The 21,531-nt window shown below is 44.0% G+C and overlaps 2 protein-coding genes across 2 annotated transcripts in view; both read right to left on the bottom strand.

The window, feature by feature from the left end:
* The window catches only part of RAB7A (RAB7A, member RAS oncogene family), a 73,996-nt gene that overhangs the window by 44,103 nt on the left and 8,362 nt on the right, over positions 1-21,531 (bottom strand). Inside the window, exon 2 of the mRNA XM_080685563.1 lies at positions 3,301-3,671. The gene's annotated coding sequence lies outside the window, so the exon portion shown is untranslated. The remainder of the gene's footprint in view (positions 1-3,300; positions 3,672-21,531) is intronic.
* On the bottom strand, positions 9,623-10,444 carry LOC308255972 (nuclear transport factor 2-like). The gene has a single exon (XM_080683843.1). The coding sequence runs from the start codon at positions 10,392-10,394 to the stop codon at positions 10,011-10,013; it is 384 nt and encodes a 127-aa protein (XP_080539969.1). The 5' UTR covers positions 10,395-10,444; the 3' UTR covers positions 9,623-10,010.

Here is a 21,531-nt window from a genome sequence, read left to right on the forward strand (position 1 = left end):
ATAGAAAGGCTAATATCAAATCAAATGTTAGGGCAGAAAATGTTATTAGTGCAGATGTCTTTAGAGATTTATTCAAAGCTAATCAAAAATCAAAATCTTTTTGCATCACTTGGTTGTGGGGTCGGGAATTGAATTCAAAGACACACTTTTATTATAAAGCAATGCTTTTTAATTATGGGGTTTGTTAATTATGGGGCTTGGGGGCTTAGATCCAGTTGCTGCAAACTTAAATAAAAATAAAAATGTTGCCCTAAGTGGTTGCTAACAATTATCTGGAGGGATATACTATAAAATCCATTTTTAGTACCTTCTCCTACATTTCACCTTTGTTTGTTTACTCTGCAGTTCTATAAATGCAAACTCAGATCCCCTTTTAATAACGAGGGAGCCAAAGAGTTGTGGGAGATGGGTGGCATACGTTTTATACTGTGGCTGGTAGGCACTACGTTAAACTTTCCTCATCAGCTGAAGAAGAAAAAATCCAGCATGCCAAATGTGTCTTTGTTCAAAGGGCGCTGCAACAGCTAGCATCTGCAGCGTTAAATGGCAGGACATGAACTCCCTCCCACCAGAGCAAAAGGAGAAACAAGCTTATTGTTGAAGGTTACTCTTCAAAAAACATGATCAATTAAAAACCGTAATATTCTCTTCCATACTCTAAGAGCAAATCATACAAATGCTGTTAAATTAACAAAGCCTTCAAGTTAGCCAAAACACTGGATTACTATGGATTTACTCGCAGAGATAAGAAACAACTCCTCTTTCTAAAAGCCTCAAGTTCTACAGCCAAGCCATTCCACAACAAAATGCTTGGCCATGATCACTCACCATTTTTTAATTCCTTGAGGACAGGAACAATGCCTGTCTCCCTGAGTCAATATCCAGCAATGCCTGATACATGGCAGATACTCAAAACATTTGATGACTAAATGAAAAGGTGCTTATCATACTCTCCTCTAAACTTTAACATATTACTTATGACTACCATACTTATTACTCACTTTAAATATATTAGGCTGAGTAGCAAAGTTAAAAAAAAAAAAAAAAAAAAAAAGAAGAGCCCAGCCAGTGTGGCTCAGTGGTTGAGCATTGACCTATGAACCAGGAGACCTCGGTTCAATTCCCAGTCAGGGCACATGCCCCGGTAATGGCTCAATCCCCAGTGTGGGGCATGCAGGAGGCAACCAATCAATGATTCTCTCTCATCATTGATGTTTCTCTCTCTCCCTTTCTCTCTGAAATCAATAAAAATAATTTTTTTAAAAAGAAATTAGGCCGAAACCGGTTTGGCTCAGTGGATAGAGCGTCGGCCTGCGGACTGAAGGGTCCCGGGTTCGATTCCGGTCAAGGGCATGTACCTGGGTTGCGGGCACATCCCCAGTGGGGGGTGTGCAGGAGGCAGCTGATCGATGTTTCTCTCTCATCGATGTTTCTAGCTCTCTATCCCTCTCCCTTCCTCTCTGTAAAAAATCAATAAAATGTATTTAAAAAAAAAAAAAGAAATTAGAATTGTAATACTAAGCTTGAGTTTGGATAGTATCTTCAGATATACTCACAACTTGACCCTGGCTGGGTAGCTCAGATGGTTAGAGCATCATCCAGATATGCCAAGGTTGCAGGTTGGATCCCTGGTCAGGGTACATACAAAAATCAACCAATGAATGCATAAATAAATGGAACAACAAATCACTGTTTCTCTCTCTCTAAAAATCAATAAATAAAAATTACAAAACAAAACAAAAAAAGAAATACTTACAACTCCCTTTCCAGTTCTTAGACTTACATCTGAACAAACTCTCCCAAGTCTGAAGAGAGAAACACACTAATAGGGGACTATTATTCCATGGATGAGAAGTCATACAGCTAATAAGCTGCTTAAGTCACAAACAAGAGACAAAAGCCTATTCTTTTGGAATCCAAAGAGAAGATATAGTTATTTTCAACAAGAAAGAACCTACTGGCTATACACTATGTACTAAGGTTTTAAGAAAAGTTGACATGGCAGGATAGCCAGGCTTACTTCATTTGACAAAAGATTTAGGTAACAAAAATTTTCAAACTCCATTAAGTACTTTGCTAGAATTCTAGAGTTCCTAATTTACTGGCATTACACTACAAAAAGATGTGTTAAAAGTCACAACTGAAAACAAGAGTATTTTATGGCTTTGGGGTAGAACTAATTTTACCAAAGGAGGGTTTCAAATGACATCACTAGAAAAGAAAGGAGACAGAGAGAGGGAGACAGGCAGAGACCAGGTGGCAAAAGATAAATCACAAGCTTCAGGGTCATCTGAAAGCACTGTACCCACAGACCGAGTACAGTGCTCTGGAGTTTCACTGCCTGCGCTTGAATCTCTGCTCTGTAACTTACCAGCTGTGTGACCTTAGACAAATGACAACCTCTCTGTTCTCTGATTTCCCTATCTATAATGGGCACAATAATGGTATTTTATAATGGTTGTTCTGAGAATTAAAGATAATCTCTGCAACGATCTTGCCATGCTGCACAGCATATAAGTAGTCAAATGTTTGCTATTATTATTCTCCATTTTCCCAGTTTGAGGAACCATTATGCAGCAAGACGGCCGCCAACGCGCGGTTGTAATTCAAACACAGCTCTAGAGCCAACCACCATCTTTCCCCCAGTAAGTTTGACAACTTCTTACAGGGTTTACTGTAACATGTTTATGATAAAAAGTTCCCTGCCTCCCAGAGCCAGAGGCGTGTCACATGTATACAAGTGTTTGAGGCGAGCCCAGTGCATGTGACCTGACTCACTGCCTTTATTCAGGGGACCTCTCGCACTAAAGAGTCAGGGCCTGTTCAACTGAAGAGGCAGAAAAGTGGCTCAGACCTGGGCGACTTCATCAATGCCCGCGCGAATGGCGACTTGGTCCCAACCCGACACAACAGCTGGGGATCGGCTCCGACACCCTCCCGATCGCCGCTCCAAAGAACGCAACCGGCTAGCGCGTTTCACCGCCGCACAGGGCTGCCAGTGCCCAGCGGCCACCAAGTCAGGAAACCTTCCCGGGTCTCCAGTCTTGACGCCACCAGTAAACAAGGCGTCCGTGACCGCCGGCCAGGGGTCGGCAAGCCGGCCAGAGGTCACAGCCGGCAACCTCTGACCTCTCCCAGGCCGGGCCTGCTCCTGAGGCCTGAGCGACGCGGCCTCTCCGCGCCAAGCGCCGGCTGGACCCAGAGCCTGCCCAAGAAAAGGATGACGCGAGGCCTTGGCGACTGAGGGGCTAAGGAGGGGGATGGGGCCAGGCAGCCGGCCGGGCTGGGCCCGCGGCTTACCTCGGCCGCTCCGCTGGGGGCTCCGAGCCGGGCGTGTCACAAGGGCTCCCGCCGAGAAGGAGGTGCAAGGGAGGACGGGGACAGAGAAGTCCAAGTTTCAATTCCAGCAGACTCTACGGCGATCTCCCAAGACTCCAGCACCAATGCAGCCGCCGCCTTGGGCTTTAAGGCCAAGACTCCGGCTCCGCTCCCACTTCCGCCACCGCCGCCGCCCCGAGCGGAAGTACCTGTCACGAGGAGCTCGACGTCAAGGGTGCGGAGAAGGAGCCCCGCCTCGACCTTGCGTCACGCTCTGGCAGCCTCCGGCCTGGGCCTGGGTCACGTGGGACAAACATGTCTGCTCCCAGTGGTTATCGCCATCTTTGAGGCTCCTGCAAGGAAAAGGACGGCGCCATGTTAAATCCAGACGCCTGTTTAAGCCATCCTCTAGTTCCCCCAGAATAATGAATACGAGGGGCGGGGGTGTGTGCGCGAAGAAGTAGGTTGGAAACGAGGATAAACTGGACCTTCCATTAGTGTCCGTTTCCCCGCAGGCACTGATCAGCCATACAAGTAATCCTGCGTGCCCAGAGCTAATCATGATCAAAGTTTGCTCTAGGAAAGACTTTCCCATGGAGAAATCTGAGTAGTGGGAGACAAGACAGTGGTTATTTCACGAATTTATAGCAGGGTGAGGAAGAGCCTCCATGTCTACAGTACTGAGCACCTACTATACAACCATACTACACCTTTGGGGTCTCCATTTGTCCTTACTTGAACCACTTGAGGGAAGATTATTCTCGCCGTTTTGCAAATAGGGAACTGAAACCAAGCACAGGTCACTTGATCTAGCGCACACAGTAAGGGGTAGTGCAGGGATTTGAACCAAGTATGTCTGATGCCAACGTGTGTGATGTTTCTAGTAAACTGGAAATGACTGCACCAATGATAGTGGAGTAATGGAGACACGGAGGTGAATTAGACATTAGCAGAACAATTTGTCTGGCAGAAGAGTGAGGACTTATAAAAACATTAATTCATAATTTGTGGCCCCATTTTGGATTTTTACAGCTTGACCTCTGAAGATGCTTGCAGTACATAACTTTGCCCTTTTGGGCTCTGAAACTGCTTGCAGAGCCAGCAGCTCCCCTCCCCCCGCCCCCCCCCCACACACACCTGTTTCACCTCCATCCTCATCCCCCTCAACTCCCGCTCCCCCACCCTCATCTGACCCATGGTGATTATACTGTGATAAATTTCACTCCTGGAATCATTGTTAAATAATAGGCCCTATTGGCTCCAGCCAGGTAGCTCAATTGGTTAGAGCATCATCATGATACATTAAGGTCCTGAGTTCAATCCCCAATTAGGACACATACAAAAATCAACCAATGAATTCATAAGTGGAACAACAGCCCCGCCAGCGTGGCTCAGTGGTTGAGCGTAGACCTATGAACCAGGAGGTCATGGTTTGATTCCCGGTCACCAACCACCATCAACAACAAAACAAATAATAGTAAGTGAAACAACAAATTGATGTTTTTCTCTATCCTTCCCTCTCTCTCTAAAATCAATAATAATAATAATAATAATAATAATAATAATACTCCCTATATTATAATTGTGTGATCAAAGACAGCCTTTTTCTTCTGTAGGCCTGGGCTGAAACTAAGACTTGATGAATGCTTAATCACATACTCCCCATTGTTCTCACCTCACAACCCCTCTTGCTTCATCACTGAGTCAGCAGTTACCCCACCAATTAGAAAACAAATGATGTAAGTTTATGGTTTTGTTTCCCCTAGTAACTCATCTCTTTGGTCAGCAGTTCCTTGCAACCTTTACCTTTATATCTCTTTCTAAATTTATTTTTTGTTTTTAATCTTCATTCGAGGGCATGTTTGGAGAGACGAATGGGAGGTGGGTAGAAAAAGAGAGGGGAACATTGATGTGAAAGAGAAACATCAATCTGTATGTGCCAGGACTGATGATCAAACCTGCAACTCAGGTATGTGCCCTGGCTGGGACTTGAACTGGCAACCTTTCGGTGCACAGGATGATGCTCAACCAAGTGAGCCACTCCAGCCAAGCAATACATATCCTTTTTAAAATTTTATCTGGGCTTTTGTTTACAAGAGCTCTTAGGAGTGTGGAGCAGCTTACCCCATCTGAACACATTAACATCTACTCAGAACTTCATCTTTAACAACAAGCTCTTCTCATAGTCTTTTCCTATCTTAGTTCATACAAACTTCATTCTTTCAGTTGCTTAATCAAAAAACTTTTTAACTATTCTTAACTCATGTAGTGGGTTGAATAGTATCAACGTAGGAAACATTCAAACCTGTGAAGAATTTTTGTCAGTTTATTTGGGCCAAACTGTTGACAATTGCCAGGAAGCAAAATCTCAACAGATTGAGCTAATGCTCTGTAGAATGGCAGTTTTGCACATTTTTAAAAAATATGTATATATAGAGGAAACCAAGATGGTGGCATAGGTAAACACCTGAACTTGCTGCCACGCACAACCACGTCAAAGCTACAACTAAAAGACAAAACGGAAATCATCCAGAACCACAGGAAGGCTGGCTGAGTGGAAATTCTACAACTAGAAGGGAAGAGAAAAGCACACTGAGAACCAGAGGAGCTGTGGAAATAAAGTGCAGAGGTACGGAGGCGCGCGCGGAGAGGGCTGGCAACTGAGTACGCGGCTGGCTTTTTCAATCTGCAGGGAGACACAAGCTCCTGACTGCTCTGAACTCCAGTTCCGAGCGAGACTCTGAGGACCCAGACTCATACGGGGAGAAACTGGACTGTCTGGCAGCGGGTGGAACTCGAGGGTGGCTTTCTCTCAAAGGTGCTTGCAGAGATTACCAAGGGACACTGAGACCTGGGGGCCTCTTAGGGCAGGGCTGATGGTCAGCCATTGCTGTTTGCTCTGCCCTGAGACTCCGCCCCATCCAAGCTGTGTGTAGAGGCTTTTGCATATGAATGGCCTGGTCCTTTGAAAACTAAACTTATCTAACAAACTGCAGCTGAGTCAGAAAGACCCAGACATCCAAAAGAAGGCCCAAGGCCCCACAGCAGCTTGCATTGCTTCACAGCTGGGCCTCACCTGGGCACCTCCAAACCCCAAACAAAGAAGAGGAATCTGCAGATCTCTCCATAGCTCCTGCTAGGTGGCCTCAGGCAGAGGCTAAATTAGCACCTCCTTGGAGATCCAAGAGCCAGTGTACCCAGTGGTCAGAGTAGGACCATCCAGATTACAACTCCTCAGATCCATAAGGGACACACTCAGGGGGCCGACTCAGTGAGCACCAAAGCCCCACTGAAGCAAGTCCTGTCCCATAAGGGTGTCTTCAGCACTGAAGATCTCCCATCATAGACACAGCTGATCCTCACAACCAACTGGCCTGGAGGTCAATTCCTCCCAGTGATACCAACATCAATCAAGGCTTAACTACAACAAGACTGTGCAAACAGCCCACAAAGGGGTGCACCAAGAGTGTCCACCTCAGGTAATTAGGGAGGCTGAGCCTCTGGGCCCTATAGGACACCTAGCACACAAAGCCACTCTATCAACTCAGGGAATCAACCAAAATGCAGAGACAAAGAAACAGGTCACAAATGAAAGAAATGGAGAAAAGCAAATGACTGGCTATAGAGTTCAAAACCATGGTTATAAGGTTTTTCAAGAATTTTCTAGAAAAGGCCGATAAATATAGTGAGACCCTCAAGAATATGAAAAAGGACCAATTAGAAATTAAGCATACACTGACTGAAATAAAGAATAATATACAGAGATCCAACAGCAGACTAGAGGATCACAAGAATCAAGTCAAAGATTTGAAATACAAAGAAGCAAAAAACACTCAACCGGAAAAGCAAAAAGAAAAAAGAATCCAAAAATATGAAGATAGTGCAAGGAGCCTCTGGGACAACTTCAAGCGTACCAAATTATGGGGGTGCCAGAAGAAGAGAGCAAGATACTGAAAACCTATTTGAAGAAATAATGACCGAAAACTTCCCCCACCTGGTGAAAGAAATAGACTTACAAGTCCAGGAAGCACACAGAACCCCAAACAAAAGGAATCCAAAGAGGACCACAACAAGACACTTCATAATTAAATTGCCAAAAGCAAAAGACAAAGAGAGAATATTAAAAGCAGCAAGAGAAAAACAGTTAGTTACCTACAAGGGAGCACCAATATGATTGTCAGCTGATTTCTCAACAGAAACTATGCAGGCCAGATGGGAGTGGCAAGAAATATTCAAAGTGATGAATAGCAAGAACCTACAACCAAGATTACTCTACCCAGCAAAGCTATCATTTAGAATTGAAGGTCAGATAAAGAGCTTCACAGATAAGAAAAAGCTAAAGGAGTTCATCACCGCCAAACCAGTATTATATGAAATGCTGAAAGGTATTCTTTAGCCCAAACCGGTTTGGCTCAGTGGATAGAGCATCAGCCTGCAGAGTCAAGGGTCCCAGGTTCGATTCTGGTCATGGGCTTGTACTTTGGTTGCGGGCACATCCCCAGTAGGGGGTGTGCAGGAGGCAGCCAATCAATGATTCTCTCTCATCATTTATGTTTATTATTTTTAAAAATATATATTTTTATTGATTTCAGAGAGGGAGAGAGAAACATCAATGATGAAAATCATTGATTGGCTGCCTCCTGCATGCCCCCTACTGGGGATCAAATCAGAAACCCTGACATGTGCCCTTGACCAGATCGAACCTGGGACCTTCAGTCTGCTAGGGCTGATCACTGATGTTTCTATCTCTCCCTCTCCCTTCTGCTCTGAAATCAATAAATATATATAAATATATTTTTTAAATGCTAGGTTCAAAGATAAAGTAACAACTAAAAAACACAAGGCCGAAACCGGTTTGGCTCAGTGGATAAAGTGTCGGCCTGCAGACTGAAGGGTCCCGGGTTCGATTCCGTCCAAGGGCATGTACCTTGGTTGCGGGCACATCCCCAGTGGGAGGTGTGCAGGAGGCAGCTGATCGATGTTTCTCTCTCATCGATGTTTCTAGCTCTCTATCCCTCTCTCTTCCTCTCTGTAAAATATCAATAAAATATATTAAAAAACAAAACAAAACACAAGAAAAGGCAGAGCACAAAACTAAAAAGAGGAAAATAAAGAGACTTGTGAACCCCCAGTCTTCTAAGAAGCTGACTGAGAAGCTTATTCAGATGCAAATGTAGGCTATTTCTTATGGAAAAGAAAGACTCAGAAAAAACCAATGAGCCAAGAGGGTGGACTCAACAGCTGTAGAGAGTCATTTCCAGGGAGCAAAATTAGATCTTACACAAAGAATTGACAATATGGGCCCAACTGGATTTCAGAATTGCTATGACCCAGTGGTAGCTATATCACTCCTATTTTTCTGCTTTTTGAAGAGAAGTGTTGGGCAACTCCAACCATTTAAAAAAAATTATTTTAAAAAAATAAATCTTTATTGTTCAGATTATTACAGTTGTTCCTCTTTTTCCCCCCATAGCTCCCCTCCATCCGGTTCCACCCCTCCTGCCCTTACCCCCCTCACTGTCCTCGTCCATAGGTGCACGATTTTTGTCCAGTCTCTTCCTGTAACCCCACACTCCCTTCTCCCCAAGAATTGTCAGTCCACTCCCTTTCTATGCCCCTGACTCTATTATATTCATGTTTATTCTGTTCATCAGATTTTTTTAAATATATTTTATTGATTTTTTACAGAGAGGAAGGGAGAGGGATAGAGAGTTAGAAACATCGATGAGAGAGAAACATCGATCAGCTGCCTCCTGCACACCCCCCACTGGGGACATGCCCACAACCAAGGTACATGCCCTTGACCGGAATCGAACCTGGGTCCTTTCAGTCCGCAGGCCGACGCTCTATTCACTGAGCCAAACCAGTTTCGGCATCATCAGATTTTTTATTCACTCTATTTTTAGATTCACTTGTTGGTAGATATGTATTTGTTGTCACTTTGTTGTTCATAATTTTTTTTCAATATTTTATTGATTTTTTACAGAGAGGAAGGAAGAGGGATAGAGAGCAAGAAACATCGATGAGAGAGAAACATCGATCAGCTGCCTCCTGCACACCTCCTACTGGGGATGTGCCCGCAACCAAGTTATGTGCCCTTGACCGTAATCGAACCCGGGACCCTTCAGTCCGCAGGCCGATGCTCTATCCACTGAGCCAAACCGGTTTTGGCTTGTTCATAATTTTTATCTTTACCTTTTTCTTCTTCTTCCTCTTCTTAAAGAATACCTTTCAGCATTTCATATAATACTGGTTTGGCAGTGATGAACTCCTTTAGCTTTTTTTTTTTTTTTTTGTTAAGAAAATTTTTGTGGTTTTATTGTATCATGAGGCATTGAAACATCTGAACAAATCAATATCTGGATGGTGAGGCAGCTGCTTTCTCCTTCACTTCTTTGGGTTACTAGAGCAACTTGTCAGTAGATTAAAAAAAAAAAAAAAAAAGACAACCTTTTGCATTACTTAAGTCTTTCCAAGGCATGCACTGGTACAACACAAACTTCTCCTGTCAGATGTAACTAGTCTAGCGTCCAAACATCATGCACAATACCTAGGTAGCAGCAGCGCACTGCGCCCGCTTCCACCTCGGTCCTGCTCATTTGTGTATGATATTTGGAGCATCTGGAGGAGTGTGAATAGTATCTGGAAGAGGAGGGAGGAGGAAACAGCATGAGTGCCTGGCTGGGAGGAGGTCAGCCGAAGTTGTGCAGGGCAAGCCTGAACATGTCATTGGTGCAAACCCAAGCATCATTGATGTTCTTCAATAGGAACATCTGGTGGAACCCCATGATGGGGTCTTCATCGGCCTTAAGCTGGCCTACAACCATGCTGAGGATGCAGCTATCTGGCGTGGGCTGGTGGTCCTGTGCCGTGTTGCTGTGCTGGATTTTCTGGAACGGAAGGCTAGACAATTTCTCCACAATGGCAGTTTTCCCCTGGAATTGCTGTCCTTCCCACGTAAGGCATGATGCGTCAATGTAAATTGCGCCTAGTTGGGTTCTGTCATTATCAAATAACTGGTAGTAATGTTGAATGAAGCTGGATCCAATCTGCTCCCAAATTGGCTTGTCTCCCATTCTGGAGCGTCACCCAGCCTCGTTGAAACCCGAGGGGCTGGCACGATGGCGGCAGCCTCCTTTAGCTTTTTCTTATCTGTGAAGCTCTTTATCTGACCTTCAATTCTGAATGATAGCTTTGCTGGGTAGAGTAATCTTGGTTGTAGGTTCTTGCTGTTCATCACTTTGAATATTTCTTGCCACTCCCGTCTGGCCTGCATAGTTTCTGCCGAGAAATCAGCTGACAGTTATATGGGTGCTCCCTTGTAGGTAACTAACTGTTTTTCTCTTGCTGCTTTTAATATTCTCTCATTGTCTTTTGCCCTTGGCATTTTAATTATGATGTGTCTTGGTGTGGTCCTCTTTGGATTCCTTTTGTTTGGGGTTCTCTGCACTTCCTGGACTTGTAGGTCTATTTTTTTCACCAGGTAGATGAAGTTTTCTGTCATTATTTCTTCAAATAGGTTTTCAATATCTTGCTCTCTCTCTTCTTCTGGCACCCCTATAATTTGGATGTTGGTATGGATGAAGTTGTCCCAGAAACTCCTTGCACTATCTTCATATTTTTTTTAATTTAATAAATCTTTATTGTTCAGATTATTACAATTTTTCCTCTTTTTTCCACCCATAGCTCCCCTCCACCTGGTTGCCACCCACCCTCTGCCCTTACCTCCCCACACTGTCCTCATCCATAGGTGTATGATTTTTGTTCAGTCTCTTCCCGCACCCCCTACACCCCTTTCCCCCCAAGAATTGTCAGTCCACTCCCTTTCTATGCCCCTGATTCTATTATATTCACCAGTTTATTCTGTTCATCAGATTTTTTATTCACTGATTTTTAGATTCACTTATTGATAGACATGTATTTGTTGTTCATATTTTTTTAAAATATATTTTATTGACTTTTAACAGAGAGGAAGGGAGAGGGATAGAGAGTTAGAAACATCGATGAGAGAGAAACATTGATCAGCTGCCTCCTGCACACCCCCCACTGGGGATGTGCCCACAACCAAGGTACATGCCCTTGATGGGAACCAAACCTGGGACCCTTCAATCCCTAGGCTGATGCTCTATCCACTGAGCCAAACCAGTTAGGGCTGTTGTTCATATTTTTATCTTTACCTTTTTCTTCTTCCTCTTCTTAAAGAATACCTTTCAGCATTTCATATAATACTGGTTTGGCAGTGATGAATTCCTTTAGCTTTTTCTTATCTGTGAAGCTCGTTATCTGCCCTTCAATTCTAAATGATAGCTTTGCTGGGTAGAGTAATCTTGGTTGTAGGTTCTTGCTATTCATCACTTTGAGTATTTCTTGCCACTCCCATCTTGCCTGCATAGTTTCTGTTGAGAAATCAGCTGACAATCGTATGGGTGCTCCCTTGTAGGTAACTAACTGTTTTTCTCTTGCTGCTTTTAATATTCTCTTTTGTCTTTTGCTCTTGGCATTTTAATTATGAAGTGTCTTGGTGTGGTCCTCTTTGGATTCCTTTTGTTTGGGGTTCTGTGTGCTTCCTGGACTTGTAAGTCTATTTCTTTCACCAGGTGGGGGAAGTTTTCGGTCATTATTTCTTCAAATAGGTTTTCAGTATCTTGCTCTCTCTCTTCTTCTGGCACCCCCATAATTCGGATGTTGGTATGCTTGAGGTTGTCCCAGAGGCTCCTTACACTATCTTCGAATTTTTGGATTCTTTTTTCTGTTTGCTTTTCCGGTTGAGTGTTTTTTGCTTCTTTGTATTTCAAATCTTTGACTTGATTCTTGCTGTCCTCTAGTCTGCTGTTAGGTCTCTGTATAATATTTTTTATTTCAGTCAGTGTATGTTTAATTTCTAGTTGGTCTTTTTTCATATCCTCAAGGGTCTCGCTAAATTTATCGGCCTTTTCCAGAAAATTCTTTTTTTAAAAAATATATTTTTATTGATTTTTTACAGAGAGGAAGGGAGGATAGAGAGTTAGAAACATCAACGAGAGAGAAACATCGATCAGCTGCCTCCTGCACACCCCCTATTGGGGACATGCCCACAACCAAGGTACATGCCCTTGACCGGCATTGAACCTGGGACCTTTCAGTCTGCAGGCTGACGCTCTATCCACTGAGCCAAACTGGTTTCGGCCAGAAAATTCTTGAAAAACCTTATAACTGTGATTTTGAACTCTATATCCAGTTGTTTACTTTCCTCCATTTCTTTCATTTGTGACCCGTTTCTTTGTCTCCGCATTTTGGTTGCTTCCCTGAGTTGATAGAGTGGCTTTGTGTGCTAGGTGTCCTATAGGGCCCAGTGGCTCAGCCTCCCTAATTACCTGAGGTGGACACTCTTGGTGCACCCCTTTGTGGGCTGTTTGCACAGTCTTGTTGTAGTTAAGCCTTGATTGATGTTGGTATCACTGGGAGGAATTGACCTCCAGGCCAAATGGCTGTGAGGACCAGTAGTGTCTACAATGGGAGAACTTCTGTGCTGGAGACAACCTTATGGGACAGGACTTGCTTCAGTGGGGCTTTGGCACTCACTGAATCTGCCCCCTGAGTGTGTCTCTTATGGATGTGAAGAGTTGTAATCTGGATAGTCCTACTCTGACCACTGGATACACTGGCTCTTGGATCTCCAAGGAGGTGCAAAGTCAGCCACTGCCTGAGGCCACCCCGCAGGAGCTACAGAGAGATCTGCAAATTCCTCCTGTTTGTTTGGGGTTTGGAGGTGCCCAGGTGAGGCCCAGCTGTGAAGCAATGCAAGCTGCTATGGAGCCTTGGGTCTTCTTTTTGGAAGCTCTGGGGCTCTCTTACCCAGCTGCAGTTTGTTAGGTTTTAGATTGCAAAAGGCCAGGCCATTTATATGCAAAAACCTCTGCCCACAGCTTGGGTGGGGTTGTAAATTGGGTGGGGCGGGATCTCAGGGAATCACCAGGGTGGAGCAAACAGCAATGGCTGACCATCAGCCCTGCCCCGAAGAGGACCCGGGTCTCTGTGTCCTGCAGCACTTTGCAGGAACAATGATCACTGTGAGCACCTCTGAGAGAAAGCTGCCCTCTCGTTCCGGCCCAATGCCAGACAATCCAGTTTCTCTCCATATGAGTCTGGGTTCCCAGAGTCTCACCCAGAACTGGAGTTCAGAGCAGTCAGGAGCTTGTATCTCCCTCCCAATTGAAAAAGACAACAGCATACCCAGTTGCCAGCCCCTTGCATGCGCGCTCCGCACTTCACTTCCACACCTCCACACCTCCTACCAGACTCAATGCACTTTTCTCTTTCCTTCTAGTTGTAGAATTTCCACTCAGTCAGCCTTCCTGTGGTTCTAGATGATATTCATTTTGTCTTTTAGTTGTAGTTTTGATATGGTTGTGCGTGGCAGCAAGTTCAGGTGTTTACCTATGCCGCCATCTTGGTTGTCCCTCAAAAAAAAATTCTTAAAAGTATTACATATGTCCCCTTTTCCCCCCATTGACCCCCTCCAGCCCACCCCCACCCCAGGCCTTCACCACCCTATTGTCTGTGTCCATAGGCCATGCATATATGCATACAAGGTCTTTGGTTAATTACCTCCCACCCACCCACCCTCCCCCACCTGCCCTCTGAGATTCCACACTCTGTTCCATGCTTCCTTGTCTCTGGATCCACTCCATTCATCAGTTTATTTTGTTAGATTCCTCATATGAATGAGGTCATGTGATACTTGTCTTTCTCTGTCTGGCTTATTTCATTTAGCATGATACTCTCCAGATCCCTCCACATGGTCTCAGAGGGTAAGAGATCCTTCTTTTTTACTGCTGCATAGTATTCCATAGTATAAATGTACCACAGCTTTTTTATCCACTCATTTACTGATAGTCACTTGGCCTGTTTCCAGATCTTAGCTATTGTAAATTGTGCTGCTATGAACATAGGGGTGCATAGTCTTTCTGATTGGTATTTCAAATTTCTTAGGATATATTCCTAGAAGTGGGGTCACTGGGTCAAATGGCAGTTCCAAATTTAATATTTTGAGGAAACTCCATATTGTTTTCCATAATGGCTGCACCAGTCTGCATTCCCACCAGCAGTGTACTAGGGTTCCCTTTTCTCCACAACCTCACCAGCACTTGTCATTTGTTGATGGTAGTCATTCTGACAGGTATGAGGTGGTACCTCATTGTCATTTTAATTTGCATCTCTCTGATGATCAATGACTTTGAGCATTTTTTCATGTCTCTTGGCCATCTGTATGTCCTCTTTGGAGAAGTGTCTATTTAGTCCTTTGCCCATTTTTTAATGGATTGCTTGTCTTTCTTTTGTTAAGTTGTATGAGTTTCTTATATATTTTGGATATTAACCCTTTTTCAGATGTATCATTGCCAAATATGTTCTCCCATACAGTGGGCTTCCTTTTTATTTTACTGAAGGTTTCTTTTGCTGGCAGAAGTTTTTATTTTGATGTAGTTCCATTTGTTTATTTTCTCCTTAAAAGTTTCCTTTGCCCCGCCCTAGCCAGTTTGGCTCATTGGATAGAGTATTGGCCTGCAGACTAAAAGATCCCAGGTTCGGTTCCAGTCAGGGGCATATGCCCAGGTTTCGGGCTCGATCCCTGGTTGGGGGGGGGGGGGGGGGGCGGTGCAGGAGGCAGCCAATCAATGATTTTCTCTTATCATTGATGTTTCTATCTCTGTCTCCTCTCCCTTCCTCTCTGAAATCAATAAAAATTTATATTAAAAAAAGTTTTCTTTGCCTTAGGAGATGTATCTGTAAACACATTGCTATGAGAGATGTCTGAGACTTTGCTGCCTATGGTTTTTTCTAGGATCTTTATAGCTTCATGACTTACATTTAAGACTTTTATCCATTTTGAGTTTATTCTTGTGTATGATGTAAGTTGGTGGTCTAGTTTCATTTTTTTGCATGTAACTATCCAATTTTCCCAACACCATTTATTGAAGAGACTGTCTTGACCCCATTGTATGTTCTTGCCTCCTTTGTCAAATATTAATTGAGTGTAATAGCTTGGGTTGATTTCTGGGGTCTCTGTTCTGTTCCATTGGCATATATGCCTGTTCCTGTGCCAGTACCAGGCTGTTTTGATTACGATGGATTTTTTAAAAATTGATTTCAGAGAGAAAGGGAGAGGGAGAGAGAGATAGAAATACCTATGATGGAAGAGAATCATAAATCGGCTGCCTCCTGTATGCCCCACACTGGGGATTGAGCCCGCAACCTGGGCACGTGCCCTTTACTGGAATCAGACATGGGACCCTTCAGTCCACAAGCCAATGCTCTATCCACTGAGCCAAACTGGCTAGGGCTGTTCTTTCTTTCTCTTTTAAAAAATATTTTTATTGATTCTAGAGAGGAAGGGAGAGGGAGAGAGATAGAAATATCAATGATGAGAGAGAATCATTGATCGGCTGCCTTCTGCACACCCCCTACTGGAGATGGAGCCTGCAACCCGGGTGTGTGCCCTTGGCCAGAACTGAACCCGGGACCTTTCAGCCCGCAGGCTGACATTCTATCCACTGAGCCAAACCAGCTATGGCTATTCTTCTTTCTTGATTGCTGTGGCAGGCCTGATCCCTGGGTGTGTGTGTGTGCATGCGCTTGTGTGTGTGTGTGTGTGTGTGCGTGTGTGTGTGTAAGATGACTGATTGAAGGCAACCAATTGAATGTGTCTCTCTCACATTGATGTTCCTCTTTCTCTGTCTCTCCCCCTCCCTTCCATTCGCTCTAAAAAAATTAATGGAAAAAGTATCCTCAGGTGAGGATTATCAAAAAGAAAATAAAAATAAATTGGTAAAACCTTTTGGCAATGGGCTAATTACTTTAAAAGAAGAAATATATACAGATTTACTTTAGAGATTTTACAAGTGGAGAGTTTGTCCCACAATAATTTTTATAAAATTTAAGTGATTGATGTGGGTTACTAAGAGTTGACTACGGAACTGTTAACAGCCAGATCATAAAACTAGGATGGTCAGTTGATAGTTCCTTTAGTTTTCTGCTTGTCCCTAATGTAATAAAAAAAAAAACAAAGTCATGGCTGGGTGGCTAAGTTGGTTGCAGCATTGTCCTGTACACCAAAAGGTTACAGGTTCAATTCCTGGTCAGGGCATATACCTAGGTTGTGGGTTCAATCCTTGGGGCGCATATGGGAGACAATTGATGTTTCTCTCTCCCTTTCTCTCTCTCTAAAGCCAATAAACATATCCTCAGGCGAGGATAAGAAAACAAACTAAAAAACTAAAACACACACACACACACACACACACACACACACACACACACACACACACACAAAACTGGGATCCTGAAAGATAAACTCAATTAACTTCCTTGACCAGGGCAGCAGGGCAAAATTGGTTGAATTGGGGTTCTCAGAGTGTGGAGCAAGTACTCAACCTGAGTATAGCCTAGAGGGCAACATGAAATGATGCCAAGTCTTACAAGAAGGAATTCCTTCCCTCTCCACCTTGTATGATTTCACAGTTGTCTCTCATTCCATTTATAGCAAGTGCTACTTATTTTCCTTTTAAGAGAGTGATTTTAAATCTTTTTTCTTACCACATGTAATTTTAACTCAATTGAAAAATGTAAGTAGCCAATGTAAACACTGTGAAAGGAGTTCTGGAATGTCAGAAGTTTTAGATATAGGGGGTAAGTAAATATTGTCTCAGCTTTCCATATGTGCAGTATCCACATTCCTCTGAGGACAATGAGTGTCAGGAGCCAATTGATGTCATTACTATTGAACAAGTTTCCATATGTTACCTAAACAGAGACAAATGACCCTGACCTGCTTTCACGAAATTTGAGAAAAACCATCTGAGTTGGGCCCCATCATGTACAGATTAGAAGGGGTTTGGGGACCAATGAAACACACCAGAAAATCTTAGTTTTCACCCCTGCCCTCCCCCATCCTAAGTAAGTATAATGGATGTGAAGGTGTTGATTCTAATTTAGACCCTGATTACATATTATCTGCTTCATTATTTGTAGCACTGGCAGCTACTTTGTAGAATCTAACTAATAAAAGGGTAATATGCAAATTGGTCAGGATGCCCTCACACAACATCTGAACAGCTTGCTGCGTGGAGCAATCAGGCCAGCAGGGGGGGCAGTGAGGGGCGACCAAATGACCAAATAGCAGGTTGCATGGGACAACCAGGCCGGCAGGGGGGGCAGAGAGGGGTGACCAGGCTGGCAGAGGGGAGCAGTGAGGGGCAACCAGGCCAGCAGAAGAGGGCAGTTGGGGACGACCAGGCTGGCAGGGGGAGCAGTTGAGGGCAACCAGGCTGGTGGGGGGGAAGTTAAGGGCGACCAGGCCGGCAGGGGGGGGCAGTGAGGGGCGACCAGGCTGGCAGAGGGGGGCAGTGAGGGGCAACCAGGCCAGCGGGGCGGGGGGCAGTTGGGGGTGACCAGGCAGGTGGGGGGGAAGTTGGGGGTGGCTAAGCTGGCGGGGGGGCAGTGAGGGGTGACCAGGCCGGTGCGGGGGCAATTAGGGGCGGCTAGGCTGGTGGGGGGGCAGTGGAGGAGACCAGGCCGGCAGGGGGGGGCAGTGTGGGGCAACCAGGCCAGTGGTGGGGGGCAGTTAGGGGCGACCAGGCCATCAGGGAGAGCAGTTAGGGGTGACCAGGCTGGCAGGGGGGGCAGTTAGGGGTGATCAGACCAGCAGGCAGAGGCGGTTAGGGGTTAAGGCCTAAACCAGCAGTCGGATATCCCCCGAGGGGTTCCAGATTGGAGAGGGTGCAGGCTGGGCTGAGGGGACCGCCCCCCCGCCATGCATGAATTTCGTGCACCACGCCTCTAGTATTGCATATTGAACCACAGTCTGCCTGACAACAAATATTGGAGGAAAGAGAATTTTAAAATTAGCTAAATAAAATGTTGCCCTTTGAGCAAAGAATTAATCCCCCGGGCCTTTTGCAGAAAGACCCTAACCAAAGATCTTCCAGAGGAACATTTTGTAAGCTAGTAGGTTTAAAAAAATACCACTGTTTTTACTGATTTCAGAGAGAGGAAGGGAGAGGGAGAGAGAGATAGAAACATCAATGATGAGAATCATTGATCAGCTGCCTCCTGCACACCCCCTACCTGCAACCCAGGCATGTGCCCTGACCAGGAATGGAACTGTGACCTAATTCATAGGTCAACGCTCAATTACTGAGCCACACCAGCTGGGTGTGTAAACTAATAGTTTTGTTTGAGATGACAACTCATTTGTGATGCTCTGTTGACATTTTAAAGTATAAAAATCCGCCCTAGCCAGTTTGGCTCAGTGGATAGAGCGTCAGCCTGCAGACTCAAGGGTCCCAGGCTCGATTCTGGTCAAGGGCATGTACCTTGGTTGCAAGCATATCCCCAGTAGGTGGTGTGCAGGAGGCAGCTGATTGATGTTTCTCTCTCATTAATGTTTCTAACTCTCTTTCTCTCTCCCTTCCTTTCTGTAAAAAATCAATAAAATATATATATTAAAAAAAGTATAAAAATCCTATGATGAATGGCACTAACAAAATTTAAAGCAAAAAAATATATATATATAATTATTCAAATACCTGAATTTTGCTAGGAAAAGTAAAACTTATCCATAGGAACGTATCAATTAGCCTCTGTCCTCTGCTCCCCCACTAAAAATAAATAAATAAATAAATAAATAAATAAATAACCCTACAATCCCCAAACCAATCCAAAATGTATAGTTTAAAAGAGATAGGTTTTCAGGACCACAACTGAAGAGTTCATCAAGGCTTTGAAGCTGGAGTTTAAAAAATCCCACCTTCTGCCCAGCCAGTATTGCTCAGTGGTTAAGCATCGACCTATGAACCTGAAAGTCACGGTTCGATTCTAGATCAGGGCACATGCCGGGGGTGTGGGCTCGATCCCCAGTAGGGTGTATGCAGGAGGCAGCAGATCAATGATTCTCTCTTATCATTGATACTTCTCTTTCTCTCCCCCTTCCTCTCTCTAAAATCAATAAAATCACGTGTGTGGTTTTTAAATCCCACTTTCTGAAAATAACTGACAATCAAGGCACAGAAACTGAGATAATGCTGATTCTTACATGTGCAAACAGCTTGTGAATGGTATAGTCTACTATAGAGGTGCTTGTGCCCGCAGCCACTTTTTACTGTACCAATGACTTTAAATCTGAGCTTAAGCAAGATAGCAGATATGTCCATAAAACTTGAAACAACCATGTAAAACATTTCTAGGAAGACTAATGAGATTACAATGTGGGGTGACATTCAAAAGGCTCCATATTCTTGAAAGATCTTTTTCAGCTACTGTGACTTGCTTTGCTTTTTCTCCTCTGTATTGCTAACATTAAGGGCCACAGACAGCAGCCCAGTTTTTAGTCCCCGCCACAGCAGAGTCAGGAACAGGACCAGGTGGCACAAAGCTGGACCAGGCGCCCACCCTGCCCACTGGGACCAGCAGTGCCAGCAGGTGGGCCATGATACACAATAAAGAACTGTGGCTCTTGATTTTTTTTCTTAATCTCTTCAACTTTTCCCCCCAGTCCCTCAACCCTTTTCCCCTCTAGCAACCATCAGTCTGATCTCCGTATCTATGTATCCCTCCAATTTCTTAACTGCTATACCTTGAGCGTGGGCCCTGCCAATTCTGTGTCTCTACCCCTCCTACCAGTCTCGATGTGGCTTCTATATATCCTTAGTTACAGGATTTCTGTTCAGCTCATCTTCAGGCAGTTCTCAATGAGTTGTTCTGTAGTTTAGTTGTGATTTTGGTGTGGTGGTGGCAGGAAGTGAGGACATTTACCTACTTTGTCATATTGAAGGGGAGTACCAATAGAAGCTTCTTTTCATATATTACTGAGCTCATCTTTGCAGTATCAGGAAGGCAGTCTCCAAATATATCGTTGCTCAACTGTGTCTAGGTATGCCCTAGTCTGCATGACCCAACATGGCTTACTGCCTATTAGAAGAAAAATGCCTCTTTCCTTTTGGAGGACCTAAGTTGTGCATGTTACTTGGTCCCACATCCTATAAGCCAAACTTAATTGTATGACCACACATAGCTGCAAGGGAATCTAAGAAATGTAGTATATATATGGTCTGGTTGACCATATATCCAGCTACAAATTGAAGATCATGATAATATGAAAAATAGATAACTGATTTGCAGCAAAATTAGCATTCTCTTCTACAGTTTCCCATACTGTTTTTCATGAATACCTTTCATGTTTTATAACTTTATATATTTAATTTTTCTGCGTTTATTTATTTATAATATATCTGTATTGATTTCAGAGAGGAAGGGAGAGGGAAAGAGAGATAGAAACATCAACGATGAGAGAGAATCATAGATTGGCTGCCTCCTGCATGTCCCCCACTGGGGATCAAGCCTGCAATGCAGACCATGTGCCCTTGACCAGAATTGAAGCCGGGACCCTTCAGTCCGTAGGCTGACGCGCTATCCACTGAGCCAAACCAGTCAGGACTGCATTAATTTTGAAAATATCCCAATAATACTGCATCATCATTTTTTATGTTAAATGCATTAATTAGGTTAGTAAACTTAAACCTTTGAACTGTACCGTTTCAAACTTCTTTTTTTTAATCCTCACTTGAGGATATGTTTATTGATTTTTAGAGAGAGGAAGGGAGAAAGAGACAGAGATAGAGGTAGATAGGTAGAGAGAGAGAGAGAGAGAGAGAGAGAGAGAGAAACATCAATGTGAGAGAGAAACATTGATTGGTTACCTCCGGTACATGCCTCAACTGAGAATTAAACCTGCAACTCAGGCATGTGTCCTGACCAGGAATTTAGCCCATAACCTTTTTGGTGTATGGGACAGTGCTCCAACAGTTATGTAAACAAAGATAGATGAAACCTACTCTTTGCCCTCTTTGTCTAATGTGTGAGACAAACATGTAAATAAATCATATACACAAAAAGCTATACAAGCCTAGAACAAGACTTTCCCCAGGGGGTAAGAGAAGGCTTCTAAAAAGAGGCAATCCATAGCCCTGGATCAGTTGGTTACAGCATTGTTCTGATATGTCAAGGTTGCAAGTTCAATCCCCAGTAGGAGCCCAAACAAGAAACCACCAACGAATGCATAAATACATGAAACAACAAATTGATGTTACTCTTTCTCTCTCTCTCTTCCTCTCTCTCTAAATATCAGTTTTTTAAAAAGAGGCAATCCAAATTCACCTGTTAGAAAAAGCAAGAAAGACC

Source organism: Plecotus auritus, assembly GCF_963455305.1.
Source record: "Plecotus auritus genome assembly, chromosome: 8".
In the NCBI taxonomy this organism is placed as follows: domain Eukaryota; kingdom Metazoa; phylum Chordata; class Mammalia; order Chiroptera; family Vespertilionidae; genus Plecotus; species Plecotus auritus.

Excerpts from the sequence above, each read along its gene's own strand:
- LOC308255972 (XM_080683843.1), bottom strand. The coding sequence starts at position 10,394 with ATGGGAGACAAGCCAATTTGGGAGCAGATTGGATCCAGCTTCATTCAA.